We start from the raw sequence: 19,037 nt of genomic DNA, 5'->3' as shown, positions 1-19,037 counted from the left end.
AGACCTGTGTTCTGTTGTTGTGTTTATTCATGAAACTCACCTTTTTTATCTTAGCACCCACCCATCCTCATTTTGGGATTGATTTTATCGATTAGCATACACAAAACCCACTCAGAGTGTGTTAGTGTGCTGTGGACCGGCTGCTCTCTGATTGCTGAGCTTTATTGCTGCACAGAGCACATCTGCAACATGTTCCAGAGAGTGTGCAGATATGCTGTATGCAACGTGCGTGTGTTTGAGTGTATACTTTTAGTCTATTTTATCCTGGCAGGAATGACTCTATTGTCAGGCTGTCATTACCAATCAAACACTCCCATCAAAGGATGAAAACAACCCCCAACAACTGCTATCAAGAAAGGAGCAAAATCAAACAAATAGATTTACACGGCACAGCAGTGTATAAACAAGCCCAGATTCTGTTCAGTCCCCTGGTATACTTGTGGCGATGATATCTAAACCTGCTTTTAACTGCCGGATCACTTGACTATAATCTAAGCCTTCTGGTTCTCCTGTTGATATCCACGTCTCCTGTATGGGGACTGTAGTTACACTAGCAAAACACTACTTATACTCAGACCAGAATGGAAACTGCAGATTTTTTTTTTTTTTTTTTTTTTTTTACAATTTTCATCTGTGAGTAGACCTATCACATTACTTACTTTTTGTGGACAATATATTGCCCCAGCAATGATTGAGATAAACAATGTTATTGTTGTTTTAAGACCATTCTATGCCACAAATATAATGATAATTTAATGGCATTATAATACAAGTAAACTCTTTCAAAGAGCAATGAACTTTAAAGTCTTAAAATATTCAGACATTGGAATTGAAATGTGAAAAAAGCATGAAAATTCAGGCATCATGTTAGCTAAAATGTTGGTGACATTTCTATGTAATTAAACACATATGTAAACAAAAGGGCGATGTTGTGCTATATATGGACATGACCAATCATCTTTGCCGACCTCGATGAGTCAATAATGTAATTATCTTCACATGCCTGGTGATGATCCAGAGGAAAAATCTGTGGAATTTTTTATTTATTTTTTGCTTGTAATGTGAAAGGCAACACTTTTTTTTTCTTTACAAAACAATTTTCAAATCTGCAGAAGATCTGAGGAGATCGGAATTCTACAGGTGCAGATTTCGCATAGGCTTACTTAAGTTGATTGATATTATGTTCATGATTAAAATTTATATGACTGCAACTTCTGGGAAAATCACAGCTAACATGTGAAGCTCTACAGTTGTCCTTGTCTCCTAACTTGTAGCAGCAAGTTGCTCATAATATGAATAAAGTTTCCAAGTGCAGAGGAGTGAACTGATTTATTTTGCCTGACTAAAATACAATAAATGTGGCTTTTTTTTAAGAAAATTGTGACAATGCTTTTGTAGTAGTATACTAGCTCAAGTCAAATGTTGTACAGGAAAGGGATTATACGGAGGTTTAAGGGTTTATGTGAATCAAAAATTACACATAATTCCCATAGTTACTTTTGTGGGTAGCCACATGCCTACCACTGCTCAACCTCTATGATATAGTAAATAAACACTGCAGATATGGGCCTACACAAGTGATTGAACAATTTAATTAAAAGCCCCTGGCTGGTCTGGTCTGACAGGAAGGGGCTCAATCACCAGATCCGGCTCAGGGCAGGATCCCCGCCTGTGTGAGACAACAATGCAGCTAACAACTATTGGTTTAGACCCAGAGCTGTAAAAATAGCCCCACTGGTTAGGGTAGGGCTGTAAAAGACAGGCTGGGACTACCTGAGTCAACATACCACCAAACCACAAAAATGGCATCAAACCTCCAGGCAGACATTGATTAGTAGCTAGGAAAGGCCCCCCCACCACAATCAGAGGAAAGATCAACAACAGTGATCTGAAGGGAGAGAAGTGGAGTCTGTTTTTTGGGTGTTAGCAAAGGGGTCCCTTAGAAGTTTTTATTTTTAGCAGAAATTTGGTGTAATAGTACCAGTTTAGTATGGAATCATCCCTCCGTTAAAAATAATGACATCAAAGCAGGATTAAATGTTAGAAAGATAAAGTTAACAAGCTGACAGCAGCTACTTTGTCGATCAAAACAATCTGTCCACAGTGTGTATCACATAAAGCACAACATTACTTCCACTGTTTCAGTAATGACACAGACTTCGCGTTGTTCCATGTAGTGCTCGTGGTTCACTCCTTGAGCAAACCAGACACACTACAAAATACACACACGGTTAAATGCCTTTAGTTGACATTAGTAGATGCATGAAAGACCCAGTGTTAGCGTTTCTACATTTACACACGATGGGCACAATTACACCGTCGATAGGGCCATGAGTTAAAATAACAGTTTGCTGCTTTTCAGCGCGACACAACATTTACTAAACACCTTAGCTAATTAGCTAACTAAGCCACACTGAGCCAAAACGACAAAACAAACCGTGTGGCCACATTAAAGTGACGACTTTAACAGCATAAACAAAGCAAATATCAGCAGACACATGCTGGAGGCTAAGTGTCTCTGAGATGGACACTTACTATGTCGACAGTGAAGAACCTTATTTGAAAACCACGATAGCACGTGTTAATGTCGCGAAAGCTACATTGTGCCATCTGAAATAGGTTTAGTAAACAAAAAGACATGCCAAGAGATTTTCTTTAGCCTTGGCTGCCTATCACATGTATAGCGTTAGCTAGCTAGCTTGGTGATATTTTACAGTGTATCTGCTGGTGGTTTGTGTGTTGATAATACTCACCAAGCTAAGCGGCGTCTCACACCTCACAGTTATCTGTGTGTATTTTTCACTGTCCGTGTATTATCGAGCCAATAGCTACTCGGTAGGTAGTTTATTGTCCACCGAACAAAAGCTAGCAGAAAACTCACCAAACGCTACAGCCGCAGACCACTGACGTCGGGTTATGACGGGATGCCAGGTTTGGGGAACCTGTCCTCCTAAAATCGCCGAGCAAAGTTAGCTCATCGATCCTATTCAGGTGATATTCATCTTTAAGAGATGGTTCTTTTCCCTTTATATTCTCACAGAAATCCAAATTATAACCCTATATCGTAACTATTATTACTTTCCCATCACCTCTTAATGAGCATACGATCATAGAGTGTCACGCTTTGTATCAAACCTGGCAACCCACCGGGCCTCCGGCTACTACTTATGGCCAAGCCTTCTCGGTCACGCTGCAGTTCTGCCAGCAGTGGGCGCTGTTCACCGTCAGGAAACTACTGTAAACAAGACGCACACAGCAGGAGTAGATCATTTTTAAGATACAACATCCAGGTTAGTTCACTTATTTTACTGTAAAATACAACCCAATTAATTGACGCACTCACAACCATTAGAATTGATCTATGATTGAACTATGACAGTATGGCACAGCTGCGCTACACTTTGTAGTACTTAAACTTTAAAGTATCACATGGATATTGTGTGGTCTACAGTGGTTTATTTACAATAAAATACCATGATACTCATCAGCTGTGATTAAACTGGTTCAATAAGTACTGATAGTTCATTAGATTTCAACCACTACAAACAAAGTCATATGCTGCACAGCTGTAAGCCACTGTCTTATTATTTTATTATTTATAATTTTTTTTTTTTCTTTTCGCTTTCTATGTTTTGATTAGAAGTTTATAGCTGAGAGCATATAAATGAAATGTCAATGCATTTCAATGAATTTGGCATGCTACACAGACTTTAAAGCCCCTCAAGACAAATTTGTGATATTCTGCAAACATTATATGAATAAAATTGACTTGACTTGAAACCAGTGCACAAATGCTTTTGGCCACAATTCTGCTTATATCAAAAGTGAAAGAAATGCTGGTTTTCATTTAGGATCAAGTACTCTTTTACAACACACACATTATTAGAGTTATGTTTGCTAAAACTTATTCTGAGGCATGCATGTCCAGTCTTTACTTTCCCTTTAGCTTTGTTTTGATCTCCACAGACTCCTTAGGAAATATATCTAAGAACAGTGAGGCTGAATCAAATAGCATATGTGCTGCAAAACAAATTAAGCGCTAAAAGAGGCTAAGTTGTCACAGCATGCAGCCCCTTTCACATTACATTAGACAGTTGATGTATCAATTTGTTTTTGCTTCAGGGCTGTTGTTTATCTTAAATTATAGCACCCCCATGAGGGTGAAGTAATCATTTTTATATAATTATTGGTGACCGTTTCCAAAATGCTAAAATTGAAGTCCAGATTTTAATCAGTGTTTGAATTCTTGAGTTATGACCAAAAACATGTTTTATGAGGTCACAGTGACCTTGACCTTTGACCACCAAATTCTAATCAATTCATTGTTGAGCCAAGTGGACATCTGAGCCAGATTTGAGGAAATTCCCTCAAGGTTTTCTTCAAAGATAACATTCATGATAGTGAGAGGAACGCAAGGTCACAATGGTCTTGACCTTTGACCACCAAATTCTAATCCATTCACTATTGAGTTGAAGTGGATGTTTGTGCCAATTTGATAAAATCCTTCAAGGTGTTCTTGAGATATTACGGTCACAAGAATAAGATGGATGAAAGGTCACAGTAAACTTGACCTTTTACCACTAAAATCTTATAAGTTCATTCTTGAGACCAAGTGTGACAGGCAGGAAAAAAAAATCCTTCTAGGTGTTCTTGAGCATCCACGAGAATTGGACAGGCAGACGTATGGAGAGACAACCCAAAAACATAATGCCTCCATCGACGACTATTGCCAGCACAGAGGCATAAAAACAGTAAACTGATGAACCTGAAAACAACAGTAGTTCAACAATATGTGCTAGAAGATTGCCAATATATGGTGCTTCTCAAAGTCAAGAAGGATCCTTAAATTGCTCAATTTCAAGGAGGCTAGGTCATCGAATCCTGCCGAAGGACTGTTCCAATGTCAAGAACCCTTTGAATTCTATCAAGGTCCAAGTCCTTCCCTTAGAGAATTTTCAAGGACACATGTGGGTATCCTCAGCAGGTATGAAGTACTCACAAATCTTTGTGCACAATTTGCCAGAATTGAAGGTGGGGTCTCTTCAGTGATGCACACCTGGGCAGTTGCTAGCTTGTTCCAATGTGTGTTCACCAAATGTTAGGAAGGAGTCTTGCGTAGCCTCTGTAGGACCCAACTTGGAAGGATCTGTCCTACCAAGAAAGAATCCTTGACTTTGAGAAGTACCAATAGTCTTATTGTACACTCTGACTAACACACCTGTTGGACCAATCACATATGAGAATAGTGTCAAATCAAAACACATTCGAGCAAGTCAGGTTCGAGTGTTTTATTGGCACATACAACTCACCGTTTAGAAAAATAAAAGTTAATGGTAGAAGAATCAAAGTGTTATCATTCATTTAGACACATAATAACAAAAAACTGCTTTCAGATAACAGTGATGAGTTGGCTACTTCATTTAGGACAACAGCATTTATATAAAATCACACAGATATATAAAAACATGAAAGGACAGACTTACCAATGTGCTGACATTCTGCAAAACTGCTAATGAACTGATTGGGTCATTCATTGAACATGGTATACAAATAGGCACTTAATAATGTTGCTGACTACTTCAACCACAGCAATTCCTTTGAGTTCAAATGATTACTTTGTGACTGAGTCTTAAAAAATGTTTATTTCACATAGATGCTATGCTCTAGGAGCAATCAATGAACTAACTACCTACCAGAACTAATGTCACCTCATCATACTGTGTGTTGCAGAAAGTAGGACACCTCAGAGTGATACCTCACCTAAAAAATCTTTGTTTTGAGATGACCACAGCTGGTTTCTTCATTTTAACTGCACCTTTTAAAGCTTACAGAATGTGCGTTTGATTTTAAAAAGACACATTTTGGGCGGAGAATTTCAAAAAAAGTAGGACAGAGTGATGATCTGAGTGTACCAATACCAGTTCCAATGTTAGCGTCATTTACAGTCTTTTATAAACAATTCAGTCCCGCCAAGAGGTGAGACATCAGGGCAGATAACAGCAGTGGGACAAAAGAAAACAAAATTTTAAATCTGACTTACATCAAGGAAAATGGAAAGATGACAGGGCATCTTGAAACAAGCAAAGAACAAAAGACAAAAGAGAAGGGAAAAACTGAGGTCAGCTGACATGGCTCGATTAGATTTCCAGTATGTGTTAAAAAGTTCACAACAGCAACACACTTCATAAGTCTGGGGTAGATCACAGCAAAATGCTTATATAAAGAAGACCACACTGTAGCAACTGATTTACTATGGGGGAGTTCTGAAGGGACAAAATACATAAAGACGGAGTCCAATATAAAGGTAAATTGCAATTTTAGACCAAAATTCAATTTAACAGTAGAGATTAAGTGCTTCGCCAGATAAAAGGAGGAACAAAAGACATAAAAAGGCAAATAATCCTCACTTGTTTTTCAGACAAGTTGTGCTACTTTAGGAAAATCTTCAATTATCAAATATTCAAATATCACATTATTTTTTGACAAAGTTGAAGATGAATCATTTTAAATCATTTAAACATGGATATTATGATAAAATGTGAAGTTGTGCTCATTTTGCATTTCCCTTTGCTTGAACTGTTTAATATATTCAGAAAATCCACTTTACTGTAATGCAGCCTTTTACTATTAAAACTATACCATAATGTTACAAAAACCAAATTCCCTAGTCTATTCTCATTTCAGATTATTGCTGTAGCACCAAAAAAACATACTGTGGAGGACATAAGAGAGCTACAATCTATTGTTCTCTGACTATGAATTTTGTGGATTTAATAAATTTGAGTTTCTCTCTTCCTTTGGAATTTATTCTGATTTAAGTGCACTTTCATAGACAAGGTGGCCTTTACAAACAAAAGAAAACATATGCATAGTATGATTGCGTGTGCTTGGTTTTTGTAATACATCATCTTTTATAATCATACATACTAATGGTCATTTGATTCACCTCTTCATGCTGCTCATCATCTTCAGTGGTTTCCTTCATTTTGGTCATGTGTAGTAAACAAATTTAGGACGATGGGTTTCTCTGCCTTGGAGCTGTGCTATGGATATCAGTTGGGTTGCACCAGCTGTTAAGTTATTACTATTATGAAGTTAAACAGGAACTCCAGTATTTTCAACCTGGACCCTGTTTTCCTATGTTTTTATGTCTAAGTGACTCGAGGGAACAGCTCTTTTTAAAATTGGTCCAGTACTCAGCCGGAGTGCTGCAGCTGGCAGCAGCAAAATAAGCTGCAATGTAATTATACGGGGCAGATGAGTCCCTTCAATGTACATACATTTAAAGTGCTTGTTTTTGACAATAACAGGCTTATATTGATAAAACAAACATAAGAGAAAAGACCCTACAGAGAAGTTGATCATTTCTTCATTTGTCCTGGTCTGTTTTGTGTCCGAGTCTCGCTTAAGGAGTAGTCTCATTCTGAAATATCTCTAACAGTGGAAACATGACAGAGCCCTGGAGAGAAGAGTGCTGGGAAGAGTTTGTTGGGAGTACAGTAAGCATAGTTTAGCATTATCTAAAAGATGTTCAATGTCATGGCTGAATAATTAGCCGATTTCAACAATGTGAAAAAGACTGTGAAATATCAAAACAAGACTTCTCCTTTGATGAGGCTTGGACAGAAACCAGAAAGGAACCAGTGAAATTTATGGAAAAACATTATAATCTCTCTGTAGGGTCTTTTTCATAATGCTGTAAGACTGCCATAATAATCTGAGCCTGTTAAAACACTTTTAGTGGATGTAAATTAATGGGACACATGCTCTGAGTGGTTACACTGTAGCCTGTTTCGCTGTTGCAGGCTTCAGTACTCTCTCTTAGTACTGGACTACATCAGTCATTTAGACACTAAGACGTGGGAAAATAGTGTCTAGGCTGAAAAATACCAGATGTCCTCTTTAACTAGCTAGTTTTAACTAGTGATTTATTTAATCAGGTTACACCGCTACTAGTCTGAGTGGGTGGAAGTTCGCTGCAGAGATCAGCCTCTCATTGGGCGGAACGAGCCACCTGCTGAAGTCCCGCCCTACCACCTCCGGTTGTGTAGCCGTTTTCAACACATCCTTTACTAACTTTTGCGGTGTTTGATCTTGCGGGGATGTAGCCATTTTTCTGCCATGGTTCGCGTCCTGTAGGTGATATTTTTGTGGGCGTGTTACACCAAAACCTGTTTCCCCCCAGCAATATTTTTGCAAGCGCACCATTGCTGTGGCACCGCCCAGAACGATTGTGATTGGTTAAAAGAAGTACAAGCAGCCGGGGCGTTTTTTTCTCCAATCTCAAAGTGAGAGTCGGCCCAGCCAGACCTTTCTTTTCTTCAGAAAGGTCTGGTGAGCGAGACTACACTGCTACAAATGTCAAAGCTCGTAAAGCTGTAGCGTAACTTTTAAAATGTGCAATTTTAGGGGACAAACAACAAACAAGACAAACTTAGCTATAGTTATGATCAGTCTTGGCATAACAAGTTGTTTTTTCAGAAATGTAATTTAAAGTCTTCCCATTTAACATTATTATCAAACAGCATTTTGATCCAGTGTTGGGTCAAATATCTCTTTTACTCTTCAGTTTGAACGTGTCGCAATTTTGTGTCTCCTAGGATAGCAAAGGCATGACCCGCCCTACTCTCCCTGTGATGGGCTAGTACTCATTGCCTTTTTTTGTTGGGTTGGGTAGGTTTAGGCAAGAAGAGTGGGATTGGTTAGGGTAAGCCAGTCAGAGGTGGAGCATGGCAGAGTAAGGCCGGTCCTGCCTTCTCTATCCTAGAAGGCGCAAAGACATGAATGGGTCAAATATTAGCAAGCTAACGTTAGCTTTGTCAGTGGGTTGAGATAGCTACAGGTCGTAGTCAACATTTTATTAATTTTTACGTAAGGACTAATTTGTGTGGTGCAACCTGCTTTAATTTAGTGATGTGTAAGTCTCCACTTAGTAAACACTTGTGTTTTAAACAAAGCTCAGTTTGAACTTACAAAGAGCTGGTGCAATTGGCAGCAGAGATCTTTGCCTTCATTGCTGCACGCAACATTTACCATTCCCACTGACACAAACAATGAAACAGTAAAACCACATAACATCTTAAACGGCCACATCCTCTTATAAAGACAGCAAACTATTAGAATAATGCTCTTCAGCTTGAAGGGATCATAGAAGGCATCTCATGATTGAATCTGTTGAAGTCTAAAAATCACAGGGAGTGGACTGTGTGGCCTACTGTCTAATACAATACACTGAGGATTTAACACAAAACAGCTTCACAATCTTTTGACAGTTTTAGAACAATGATATCAACAGAGCAATAATGGCAAGATTAGATAAGCTTAGAAGTGACTAAAAAATAAGCCTTCATTTTGACCTTTAAGGGTGTGTTTTTTTTTTGCAGTGTGCTTGCATCACCCACATCTTAAGACAAGGTCTGTACAATTGGTACAACAATAAATTCACAGCAATTTTCAATCAGGAATGAGTGCGGGGAAATTGTTTCCCCCTCTTCTAAAAGTATCCCTTTCTTCTTAAAAACTTCAGTACCCAGAACTCTGTTCAACAGATCCTCATGGAAGGTCATTATCCAGTGACCATTTGAATGGAGACTAATAATCATGTCAACAATAATAAATAAATATGTAGAGACACAGGGATTGAAAGAACAAAAGCAAAGGAGTGGAAGGCACCATCCTGCCAGAGAAAAAGTGAAGGAATGGATGGAGAGATGATGTAACCCTTAAGAGTTCAAAACTTTACTGGTGTGTCCTTCTCTGTGCTCGTCAGGAGACGCGCTGCCAGAGGAATTCTCAGCTGGCAGCAGTTACTTTTCAATCTTAATTCTTCTTTTGCTGGTAGCCATGGTCGAGTCAAGTCATTGTCCTCTTTTTTTAAGGCAATGATTTGGAACTTGAAGCCACTTTGGCCTCAAACACTGGCAGCAACTTCGAATGGTGGTAGTCATTGTAAAAGTTCAGTCATTGTAGTGCTGTTTCCCCCTAAAAGTATAAGGTCCGCTACAGCCGCTGGCTGTCACTGTCCCTGTTTCAGCCATTGTACTGCTGCTGATAGCGACGGTTCAGCTCCCGCAGCTCTTTCTCTCGCACTCGCCGGGCTTTGTTGGATTTGGTGGAGCGGCTGGAGCGAGTGGACTGGGCAGACTTGGTGCTGTGGCAGCGTGAGGACGCCCGCTTCAGGAGGTTCTGAGATATACAGCGCTGTAGGTTCTTCATGGAGGAGGAGGCAGCCATGCTGACGATCCAGGGGTGCTTCAGAGCCTGGCCAGCTGTGAGACGCTCGCTGGGGTCCACTGTTAGAATCCGCTCCACAAAGTCTTTGGCCAGGTTGGACACACTGGGCCACGGCTGGAGAGGGGAGACAGACGTGAGACAAGACAGTAATGAACAAACTGAGTACACTGATCACTGGTAAACCTGTCCTCTAGATAGTCTAAACCAGTGGTGCTCTGATACTGCTTTTCCACCAGCACGGAACAGGTTACATTCTGGTTCCCTGCACATGATTTGAAACTGTTCGGAACATTATGAACAAAAACAAATTTGATTCAAAACCCGAAAAGTTGGATCCCAGCAGGCACCAAAAAATTTAAGGTTTTCCATGACGTGATGTGGGAACAATGACAACATCAGTGGCCATGTCATATTCTACCACACGTAATTGTCTTCTGTATAATATCTGTCGTAACATAATAAAAGCTCTCCGGTAATCAATGCCATCCGCCATTTTACGTGTGGATTGTGCAACGTCCTCCGATGATGACACACCCTCGGTCATAATGGTTCCACTCAAAATTGGTGGAAACGTGGGCTAGTTCACTAGATAACACGAAGGTTCCAACAATCCTGAATGGAACTAGTTAAAAAACAAAGCTAATATGGTGGAAAATGGTTATGACCTAGGGCACAGAGAGGGGGTAGTATATCTTAAAGATATACTATGCAGGATTGTCAGTTACTGTTTGTAAATGCACTTACCAATGAAAGTAAAAGCCAACTGGGGGGGGTATGGTGTCTCGTAGATGCCTGCTGCTTGCAGTCTGGCACCTGTTTGCTACCTTTACATAAAGCCCTGACCTCACCTGAGTGCTGTCAGTAGTCAATTAATATGAAAACTATACATGTGCAAAAATGGTTAATTTCAGAAGTTTAACTGCTGAACATAATGTTTTCTACTTCAATGAAAAGTGCGATCTTATGTGCACTGAAGGTTTAAGGTTTCAATCACACTTGTGTAAGTTGCATACAGGAACATGACTGGTTTCCAAACTAGGTGTGATGATGTCACAAAAACATACTTGTACGAACACATCTCTGATTTAACTCTGATATAAACTAGGTGCAAAGAAACTTTCAGTAGATGACTGAGAAAACAGCCTTCTAGTGTCAAACCCTGAACATACATCGTTCTGCACAGTGAAGCTCAAACATTCAAGTGGAGTAACAATAAACAGAACACTTCTTTGGGTGGAGGGAGACATTAAACAATCTTGTAAGAATGTATGGTTTGTTTAGAATCAGTGAAATTTTGTCCACCGCACACAAGAGGGCAGCAGAGTGATAGAAAGAAGAGAATGTCTGGTATGGACAGTGTTATGAGCTCTGAGCTGACAAAAAGCTTGGGTCATCAATGTAATAATGGGTTTTCTTGGTCTTTAGATACTGTCAGACTCAATAATAGGTGCGGAGAAGTGATTTGTACAGTAACTGATTTGCTGATAGAGTTAAGAGTAAAGATCTAATGTAACATAAAATGCTGTTAAAAGCAAAACGTTCTCTTTCCGAGACATGGACTCTATTTAGTAAGACTGACTGGTAGTGAGTCAAACTCTACCCCCTACTTAGACAGGAATTGGGAATATCAAGGCTGCATGCCTTTCTACACACACACACACACACACACAGTTTGTACATGATGTCCTGCTTGGCAACCAGCTGTGTTTTCAGTCTCCCAGTAGACAACTAACCCCCCTTTTCACACAGCAGGTAAATTACCAGTGTTGACTAAAGATACATGACACATATATAAGCCTCAGACATACATTTCTCCTCCACTTCCAACAATCTCTGGGCTGTCGTTAGTCCTTGGACTGCAGCTGTAAATGTGAACATTATTTATTGCAGTTGTAAAGACACTTGTCCCCAAGGGAACTGCATTCAAGTCCGCCCCACCTCGGCTTCACCTCTCACTTACCCTCAGGACAGGATTTTCTTTAACTACAGGTGCCATGCATTGTGACATTATACAAGTTGTTGTACTGCTTCTTTGCAAGGAGTCCTCAGCCATGAATGTCTGTGTTGTGTTCAAAGCCATTACAAATATTTAATCAATGCACGAGTGTCACAGCAGAACACAGTAAATACTGTATATATTTCAGCATTATGAGCTAGTGACAGAGAGGATAAATAGCAATGAGACAAAAGTATTACATGCACCAAAGGTTCTCAGCTGGAATCAAATCAGGGATATTCCAATCATAAGGTACGCATCCTAGCCACTATGTCACGACTATACTGCCTGTTTGAAGGAAGACACTTTTTTTTTAAAACATGTGCAACTATACAGTACTTTTGATTTATTGCTTAGTGCTTCTTGATTAATCAAATGATTGTAATAGCCACAATAGCCACAATTTCTCAGAGCTGCTGAGCACAACACCTTCCAAGTGTTTGTCTACGCCACAAAGACGTTCAACGTACAATTAAATTAAACAGGGAGAAAGAGCAAATCCATACAAATTTATTTCTGTGTGATTAATGAGTTAAATTGTTCATCAAAAGTGGTTGATGAATTTTCTTTCAAGTGACTAACTGATTTGTTTCAGCTCTAGAAATTTTCACTTTTTATTAATTCACAGTGGTATTTTATGTTTGATTAAAACATTTTTGAAGCTGTTTTACAATAATTTTAGAGCACTTAAAGGTCCCCTCTGGAGTTTATGTTTGCATTATGCACACCTGGATGATCATGCACAAGCTATTCCAATAATGAACAGTTGGTGGCAGTAATGTGCTGAGAGAACTAGCACCCACAGAGGTAAGAAAGAAGATTATAAGCTAGCAAATGTCCATGTAAACGATGCAGGATCTAATAAATACATGTACATATAAAAACTACAATGCATCTAGAATTGGGCGGTATATCAATATTATATTACATATTGTAATATGTGACTAGAATCTAGATATTGTTTTAGATTTTAGATATCGTAATATTGTAAGTGTTGTCTTTTCCTGGTTTTAAAGGCTGCATTACAGTAATGCAATGTATTTTTTTTTTAACATACCAGACTCCTCTGTTTTATTATTTGCATTTATCTACTCAGTCATTATATCCACATTATTTATCAGGACTCTCATTGTGTAAATATATTGTGAAAACACTAACAGTCAACCCTACAATATCGTCTCAATATCTATAATGTGGTGTTTGGTCAAAATATTGTGATATTTGATTTTCTCCATATTGCCCAGCCCTAAATGCATCACACTATTGTCACGGCTTGAGGATACACACACTGCTTTTTTATGAAAATGTAAGCATAACTTTGTTTATTCACAAGAAAACTCCACAGGGTTCCTTTAATGCTGCTATAATAAATATTTCTATGATAGCAATTGGTCAAATGACTACATAATATAATGCGAAAATAATGTTGTAGCTCGGAGTGACAAACCCAAACACTGCAACCTAGCTCTGCAATCCCCCTCAGTTCTATGAATTATTTACTGTCTTTCAGCTCATTGTTTTGGTTTCTGGCCCGCAACTTCACTGTTTTGGCTCAACATCAGTTCACAAACCTTATATACAGCCATCATTTTGCCTTCTTCAGCCTGTCGTTTTTCAAACAGAAATACCAAGGATACTCTTTAAGAAAATATCAGTTTTTACGCCCTAGTTTTTGGACTCATGTTGGAAGAGAATAAAGATTGCTCTGTCATTGCTCTCATGAGAAATCTCCCTTTTTTTAAACTTAGTCTTTTATGTGACAACTAAGACCACAACATCTAGTCAATAACCACCATATCATCCTAAGAATGCATAATGGTCTACACTATGTGGAAGGTTTTCTCACTACTCACCCAGCAGCTCTGCTTTGCAAACCTCAGCTAAAATATAGGCTCCCTGAAACTGTGATTTCAATTATTAAAAGTGTCAAACCTAACCTTATCTTACCTGTCAGACACTCGAGAAGTTCAAAACTGGACACACTTCAAGAAAACCGAGATGATTCAACCACTCCTTATTAAATATTGCAAAACTACTCAGCTATTATTTGCGCTGGAGTGGCTGTATGTGGGGCAAACATTAACCAAGGGCCCCTTTTGTAAAGCTCACTGGCAACATAAACATCCCACGCTACAAAACAAAGGAATGGACTACTCAGCATTCTTCCAACTACGTACACAGATAGAGCATAAACTACTGTTCACACATACACACACTTAGAGGGAGGGCATATTGATTTAGAGAGGACAAATACATGAGAGCGAGTATGGCAAGGTAAAAGGTAAGGGTACATGAAAGAGATGTGGACGTGAGCGGTGAGATAATTGGTGAGGAGAGTTTGGCATGTGTAAATGCGTGTGTGTCTGTGTTGAACCATGTCACCTCATAAGAAAAGCTGATCTTCTCAGAAATCTGTTAACAAAGCCTCATGCGGTGTGAGGAATGTATTCCAAATATGGGTGAAGTCTGCTGGAGTGTGTGTGTATGAGGGAGAAAGTGTGTAACAGATTTAAGTCCTCACCTCCCCAGAGAAGCTGTACTTCCCCTTGAGGATCTGCCGGTAGAGCCTCATGCGGTTGTCGTCCTCGAAGGGCATGGTTCCGCTCAGCAGGATGTATGATATCACCCCTAGTGCCCACATGTCTACAGCGTTTGTATAGGGCTTCCTCACCAGGATTTCTGGGGCAATGTACTCTGGCGTTCCACAGGTGGTCTTCATCAGACATTCGTCTCCCTTCTTCCTGCTGCTGGCCAAACCAAAGTCAGTGATGATGATCTTGGAATCAGCTCCAGGGTGGTAGTAGAGCAGGTTCTCCGGCTTCAGGTCTCGGTGAGTGATCCCCAAAGTGTGGAGATACTTAACGCCATCCAGCACCATCTGCAGCACCCGTGTGGCGTCCCGCTCTGTGAAGGAGCCACGAGCAATGATGCGGTCAAAGAGCTCTCCTCCTGTGGCCAGCTCCATCACCATGTAGACACGTTCTGCCGTCTCAAAGACCTCCATCAGCTGGATTATATTGGTGTGACGAACGCGTCGTAGAACACACAGCTCTGACTCACACACCTCCCTGCCCTCCCGGTAACGGGTCTCTATCATTTTGATGGCATACGGTTGCCGCGTGCTCTTGTGCTCCACGCGGACGACCCGGCTAAAACTCCCACGACCTATCAAAGCTTTGATGTCATACTTGGCCGTGACCCGGGGGTCAAACTTTGCCCGATATTTTGCCACTTTCTTCCGCTGAGGGTCCGACAGATCGGATGGGTCCTTAGGGGGCTGGGCGGAAGCGGTGGGAGTGGCAGCCTGGGCCTGAGCTTGATTAGGGGAGGTGGAGTCAGCCTTGTCACCTCCCCCTCCACCGGCCCCACCCATCTTGCTCCTAGTGCCATCCCCTCGTATGAAGTGCTTATAGATATCTGTCTGAGGAGGTTGGGGAGGATCAACCTGAAAGATACAAGAACACAATTTATCACAGATGCAAACTACAAACCAGAGAAAAACAACAAAAGTTAATTGATTTTCTGTGCAGACAGAAAGAAAAGAGTAAATGAGCTGTCATATGTAAAGACACTGTCATATAGATTTTTGGTTTATAGTTAGTATAGCCTGACCAGTACTGGATTTTTGAGGCTGATAGTGATATTTTGGGGTTAAAAAATAAGAGCGAACGAGATAATGGCTGACAGTAAATATTTCTTTTCAAAACATAATGTGACATGGTGACACTGTTTCTGAATTACCAAAAAGGTGCTGTATGACACATTCAGAGCATTAATATAGCAGCAAACTACTTGCTATGTAAAGACATAAAGGAGTAATGGCGTCCTGAGCAGAAAAAGAAATCACACTATCTTGTATCTTATATCTGACTGTGGTTTGTTGTAATAAGCCAGTCCAACCACACATGCATCTGACTGCATGTGTGTATCCCACTAGCTAGCTCATCACCGCCACACTGCACAGCGCTCATATGGTGGTTACTGCTGATACCAGGACAGAACTGTCCCTGAAGCATAGCACCCACCCTCCAGTTACCCCCAGTTAACACCATTTGCTCTGACAGCAATGTTGTTGTTGTTAGACGCTATTTAGGGAGTTAGCACCGTTAGCTGCTAGCCGCCAGCTCGGCCACCTCCGTGTTGAGAGCCATGTGTAGAGAACTCATACGCTCTGAATTTCACATAGAACCCCTTTAAACCTAGTTGGCTGATTAAACATTCTAGCTCTGATTGATTGTCTAAGATGAATCCTCATTAAAGCTTTTGTGGGTATTACGCCTGCAAATAACTATTTTTCATTATCGATTTGTGTTGATTATTTTCTTAGGTAAAAAAAAAATAGTTTTAAAAAAAAGCCTGCGACAATTTCCCAAAGCCCAACTTGACATATTTAAGTATCTTTTTATTGAGTCTTGCTTTTTACATTATGAGACTCAATGATTACTCTGCAAGTAACAAAAATATTCAATAGCTTGTTCAATAAAAAAATAATCACACCCCTACTGAGGTAATATTATCAATAGTAATACAGGTAGTTGTGAACATAGCAGTTTTACCAATGGGAATATTAACAACATTGTCCTACTGACCTTTTTGACCAGGTCCAACTGAACATCCCCTGGAGGCTCAGGGAGGACCTTACTGTTCCTGCACCCCATCACATCACCTTGGGCCACTGCCCAGCCAGCCACACAGGCCACCAGGAGCCCTGCCTCATCACCGCAACAGCTGATTCAACACACTCAGGACATCCACCATCCAGGCCGTACCCAGACTCAGACAGAGGGGTCATGAATAAAGCTGATTACACCCACTCACGTCCCAATGAGCTGGCATCAGCAGTCACAGTTCATGAATACACCCGATACATCCACTTACGTCCACTTTAAAAAGTCCAACAGTTCATGAATATATTCTGGGCAAGCGCGTTGTACGTCTCGGCTCCATCAGCAAGTACTGTATTACCGGTTCTTTTTGTTACAGTATTCTTTTATAGGCCTGTGCCGGTGGGTCTCGCACACACACACAGACTGCACAGTCGGCAGGCAGGGGGTACCTCAAGCCCCTTTAAGAACCTACCGGGGCCCCATCTCAGATGTCGTAATATGTTGAGTGTTTGAGAGAAAACTGCATGAGTACAGCTATATGGATGCTCACGGGGCAAAAATGATTGATCAGGGCTGGGGGGCAGAGCAGTTCTCTAAAACAGGTTTAAGTGCCTTTAGGAAAAATGCAGAAGGATTCAGGCAGATCTTCCACAGAAAATAAGATCATCAACTATGCTCCGATCCATTGGGGGAAGCTGCAATGTCAGCAGCGGTCTTGCCACAGATAAAGCAGCTCCCCTGGAGAATCACAGGCTGGAGAACAGCGGAGGGAAGCTCTGAAATGCAGAAACACAGTATGAAATATGAATCTTGAGTGATTATGGTTAGGCTTGCACATGGGCATGAGTGTATGCGGAGATGACAGGAGCAGATTTCAATTAGGCCAATCACTGAAAGGCAGAGAAGTAACTGACCTAAACACAATGATAATTTTAGCACAAAAGCAAAAAAACATTTTTGTATAGAAGTGGTGTAATGAGGCCATATTGTGAAACATTCAGCCAAAATATGATTACAGCTATCCAGACATGTTTTGGCCAAGAAAACAAAGAATAGCTTTGCCATTGTAAGAAATAGCTGCACTAACACAGATGGTCACTTTTATCCGAGTATCAAATGTTGGAACTCTGCTTGATATATTGTTAAAAGTTCTCAGTATAAAATGTTTATCAACTTACTTTACTTTTTCAGTTATTATTATAGAAAATAATCTGGAAACAACACTGAAAACATACTTTAAAGTGCTCTACACGTTGAAGAAACCATAACACATGAGCACATTTGTATCAGACATTTAATGGACAGCTACATTAAAGTTTAGTTAAAATAAAAAATGTCCAGGCCCCACTCATGTCAGTGTATTTTCTTCAGCCAAAAACTCATTAGACCGTTATTTAAGGCAACACTGAGTAACAACAGGATAGTCTTTAAAAACTTTCACAAATAAGCCCAACATTACAGTTATAAAAGCAACTTACTTATCCGAGATAGCGAAGTGTCTGAGCATGCTAACTAGCCTGCTAGCAGCAGCAGGGCAGGACTCCCAACTTTGCCAAATCCAGCCTCCTCACCCCACTCTCACTCAGCTGGGCTCTCCATTTTCACCTCGTACTTTCCCAACTTTACTCCCGAGGACCAACAAGTCAAATCCGTCACTTCATTTGTCAGCGACTTTTTGTGTCAATTCCGGAGTTTAATGGTTTGTTTAGGAGATGGAAGGACTGTACAAAAACATATAAAGTTGCCCCGTCGGTCGCTTTTCTGGACGGTGTTTTTCGCCCAGGACCACCTTCCCACCACCACAGCCCGAGAGGAGTGACAAGAGATTGAATGCAACACAGGTCTTCCGGTTTATATTTTCAAAATAAAACGCCACTTGAGAATTCTGCAGCATTTCATGTAAAACTAAAGCACAAAGCAAGCAATGAATAAATAAATAAATAAATAAACAAATAAATGAATATTTAGGTGTGTTTTTCTCCACAATTTTCTGTATTACTTATTTGGATTTGGCACTTTTAAAAATTATTTTTATGTAAATCTTAACATTGAGAAAACATACTTAAAATGAAAAGGCATATTATTGACAAGTTATCAGAAGTTCTATGTGTTATATCTATTAAAGAAGTACTCATTGTAGCGGCTGAATTACCAACCGGGCAAAGCAGCCCAAAAAGGTTCACTACTATTAACTGGTTTGT

At 40.1% G+C, this 19,037-nt stretch overlaps 2 protein-coding genes across 2 annotated transcripts in view; both read right to left on the bottom strand.

The window, feature by feature from the left end:
- Positions 1 to 2,911, bottom strand: part of mbtps1 (membrane-bound transcription factor peptidase, site 1) — a 36,148-nt gene extending 33,237 nt beyond the window's left edge. The window contains exon 1 of the mRNA XM_033635268.2: positions 2,754 to 2,911. The gene's annotated coding sequence lies outside the window, so the exon portion shown is untranslated. The remainder of the gene's footprint in view (positions 1 to 2,753) is intronic.
- Positions 2,912 to 8,845: 5,934 nt separating this feature from the next.
- Positions 8,846 to 18,646, bottom strand: pskh1 (protein serine kinase H1). The gene is made up of 4 exons (XM_033634019.2): positions 18,315 to 18,646; positions 16,819 to 17,612; positions 14,751 to 15,674; positions 8,846 to 10,347 (listed from the first exon to the last, which is right to left on the bottom strand). Exons 2-4 carry the CDS (start codon positions 16,885 to 16,887, stop codon positions 10,030 to 10,032), a joined length of 1,311 nt encoding a protein of 436 aa, XP_033489910.1. The 5' UTR covers positions 16,888 to 17,612; positions 18,315 to 18,646; the 3' UTR covers positions 8,846 to 10,029.
- Between the last annotated feature and the right edge of the window lie 391 nt (positions 18,647 to 19,037).

Source organism: Epinephelus lanceolatus, chromosome 5, assembly GCF_041903045.1.
Source record: "Epinephelus lanceolatus isolate andai-2023 chromosome 5, ASM4190304v1, whole genome shotgun sequence".
NCBI lineage: Eukaryota > Metazoa > Chordata > Actinopteri > Perciformes > Serranidae > Epinephelus > Epinephelus lanceolatus.
The sequence above is the reverse complement of the archived record's forward strand: the minus strand, read 5'-3'. Positions and strand labels throughout refer to the sequence as shown.

Bases quoted from the DNA above. Each gene is read 5' to 3' on its own strand.
- pskh1 (XM_033634019.2), bottom strand. From the start codon at position 16,887: ATGGGGTGCAGGAACAGTAAGGTCCTCCCTGAGCCTCCAGGGGATGTT. The intron at 15,675-16,818 runs GTCAGTAGGACA...TGTATCTTTCAG, and splicing joins AGTTGGACCTGGTCAAAAAG to GTTGATCCTCCCCAACCTCC. The intron at 10,348-14,750 runs GTGAGGACTTAA...TCCCCTCTCCAG, and splicing joins AGTACAGCTTCTCTGGGGAG to CCGTGGCCCAGTGTGTCCAA.